The sequence below is a fragment of the Trichechus manatus genome, unplaced genomic scaffold (genome assembly GCF_000243295.1).
Source record: "Trichechus manatus latirostris isolate Lorelei unplaced genomic scaffold, TriManLat1.0 scaffold00286, whole genome shotgun sequence".
In the NCBI taxonomy this organism is placed as follows: domain Eukaryota; kingdom Metazoa; phylum Chordata; class Mammalia; order Sirenia; family Trichechidae; genus Trichechus; species Trichechus manatus.
The window spans coordinates 1,658,781-1,661,555 of NW_004444222.1; the positions used below are offsets into that span (position 1 = coordinate 1,658,781).

The 2,775-nt window shown below is 38.7% G+C and overlaps 1 protein-coding gene across 1 annotated transcript in view; it reads left to right on the forward strand.

The window, feature by feature from the left end:
- Positions 1-896: 896 nt before the first annotated feature.
- SPARCL1 (SPARC like 1) overlaps positions 897-2,775 on the forward strand; it is an 18,143-nt gene continuing 16,264 nt past the window's right edge. Inside the window, exon 1 of the mRNA XM_004390149.2 lies at positions 897-950. Coding sequence (XP_004390206.1) covers positions 897-950 — 54 coding nt within the window. The remainder of the gene's footprint in view (positions 951-2,775) is intronic.

Sequence of the window (2,775 nt, forward strand, 5' to 3'; positions counted from 1 at the left end):
CCAGCCAACTGTTGTCATGAAAGTATATCGTTGCTATGAAGGCCAATGGTTCAAGAGAAGCCAGAAACCTAGATTTTCATATGAAACCTCCAGATTTTAAAATGCTGCTTTAAAATGTACAATGCCTGCCAAACCAAACCTATCTGCAGGCCACATCCAACTCGCAGATTGCCAGTGTGAATCTTCTAAATTAGTTGAATACTGAGGCCACCTGTAGGTCTATGACTCTGTGGCAGTACAGCATCTCGTTACTAAAAATTCTCATTGAATGTGTGTTTCTTCACCTGTTGTCCTGGTGGGGCAATTGTTAAGCACGCAGCTGCTAACCTAAAGGTTGGCGGTTCGAACTTACTCAGTGGCTCCTCGGGAGAAAGACCTGGCAATCTGCTCCCGTAAAGATTAGAGCCTAGAAAACCCTATGGTTTTTCTATGGTTCTAGTCTGTCACATGGGGTCGCTGTGAGTTGAAAATCAACTCGACAGCACCTAACAACAACATGGTTTCTTCACTACCAAAGATGCAGTTTATCCAAATCTGACATGCCAACTTACTTCATTTTGTGACTTTTATCTTCACTATAAATAGTCACAAATCTTAACAGCCAATGTCTGTATAGAGCCTTTATTCAAGGAAGCAGAGTCATAAATAGAGATAGATTCTGCTGAACACATCTGGGACAAAAACAATCAAAGAGTAATTTTCACAGGGGCACAATTGTGTAAAAATTGTCATGTTCTTCCACAAAGATAGCAATCACCTTTAAATACAAAGGACAGCATTATAGTCATTTCAATATCTAGCTCAGTGTTTGCTAAGAAGATTAGCTGTCAGTCTTTCATAAGGAACGTTTTACTCACCACAGTTAATTATCTTGTTGGTTCACAGGTCTAGAAAACATGAAGACTATGATAGTTTTCCTATACATCTTGGGAGCTGTGGCTGCAATCCCGGTCAGTTTCCTTTTTGCTGTTATTATATATCTGTCCCTTATGACATTTAGTTTAGAAATACAACATTTAAAAAAAAATTCTTATATTATGGTTTGACATTCTCTTTTTTAATTATGTTTTTTATTGCCCAAGCAGGGAATGCATGAATAAGAAAATCGAGATAAGGTTCTTTTTTAAAAATTATTTCTTTCAGAGCTATCAGATTCTAACAGATTCAATAAAATGTGCAGCTCAAAGTGTTGGTTAGCAGCTTATTAGCCACAGAATATGCCTGAATATCAAAAAGAATAGGAAGGAATAAATTATCCTGCAGAAGCTCATCACATTGGTATGAGAAATCTAAGAATGCATATCACGTTTTTCATCAGCATTTTCTTCAAGATCAAATACATAATGGCTGAGAAATTCTGTGAGAGTCTGTAATAAATACAGGAAGCAATGGGTTAGGGGCAGTAACTGGTATGGTAACCATTGATTGGGTCCTAATTCCCTCTTGGGAGGTTGTCCAAGCAAACATGTCGAAAGCAGACAGAACAAGAACATTATCTTCTTCATGGTCATATTGTCCATTAATGACCCAGATGTACTTGCTCTAGCATTCACACAACAGTAAAGCAGCTATACACCAATCAGATCATTTGAGACCATGTCAACAGCCCCAAAACAACCTGAAAGTTAAAAAAAAAAAAAAAAATGAAACCATGGCTTGGTTGATACCTTCTAAATTATCCATACCTTCCTTAATCAAACCAAATGATCTGTGCATTTTTTCTTTTTCACCAAACAGAGAAATCAGGCTCCCTCCCCCCATAAAGTCCTTGCTTTTTGGATACCAGTGGCTGTCTCTGGTTGACTGATACGTCAGCAAAGACAAATTCCATGCCATCCCGACCAAGCAGTTCTTGGAAAACAGAATTTATGTATGACCACTACTAAGAATCATGCTTAAGCAGTGTGGAGCTGCTCCAGCTGAAACTATGCAATGAACAAAAAGCAGACAAATTAATGTTCAGCACAGAAAGAAGCTCCCATAGACCCATGCTTTTTATCCTGAAATGTGTTTTGCCCTTGCAGCTGTTACTGCTGTGTAAATAGACATCAAAACAGTCTTTGAACCTCTTGTTTGAGTGACATGCCTGCATGTAGACACATATCAGATGTGTTTTTTCTAGGGGAATTTATCATGCAGGCCCAACCAACCACTAGAAAACCAAATAGCTTCTTATATGATTTGCCTATTAAAAGTTCTGTGTCATTTTCCCTCCACTGCTTGTCTGTCAGCTTGTCATACTGTGGTGGCTTTCATGTTGCTGTGATGCTGGAAGTTATGCCACCGGTATTACAAATACCAGCAGGGTATGATGAAGTAAAAAAGTAGAAAAGAACATTTCAAAGGGCTGCTTGAGAAGACAAAGTAAAGTATTATAATGACATCTGCAAAGACCCGGAGTTAGAAAACCAAAAGGGAAGAACACACCTGGCATTTCTCAAGCAAAAGAACTAAAGAAAAAATTCAAGCCTCGAGTTGCAATACTGAAGGATTCTACAGGGAAAATATTAAATGACGCGGCAAGTGTCAAAAGAAGATGGAAGGAATACAAAGAGTCACTGTACCAAAAAGAATTCATCAATGTTCAAGCATTTCAGGAGGTAGCATACGATCAAGAACCGATGGTACTGAAGGAAGACATTCAAGCTGCACTGAAGGCACTGGCGAAAAACAAGGCTCTGGGAATTGATGGAATTCCAATGGAGATGTTTCAACAAATAAATGCAACACTGGAAGTGCTCACTCATCTATGCCAAGAAATTGGGAAGGCAGCTA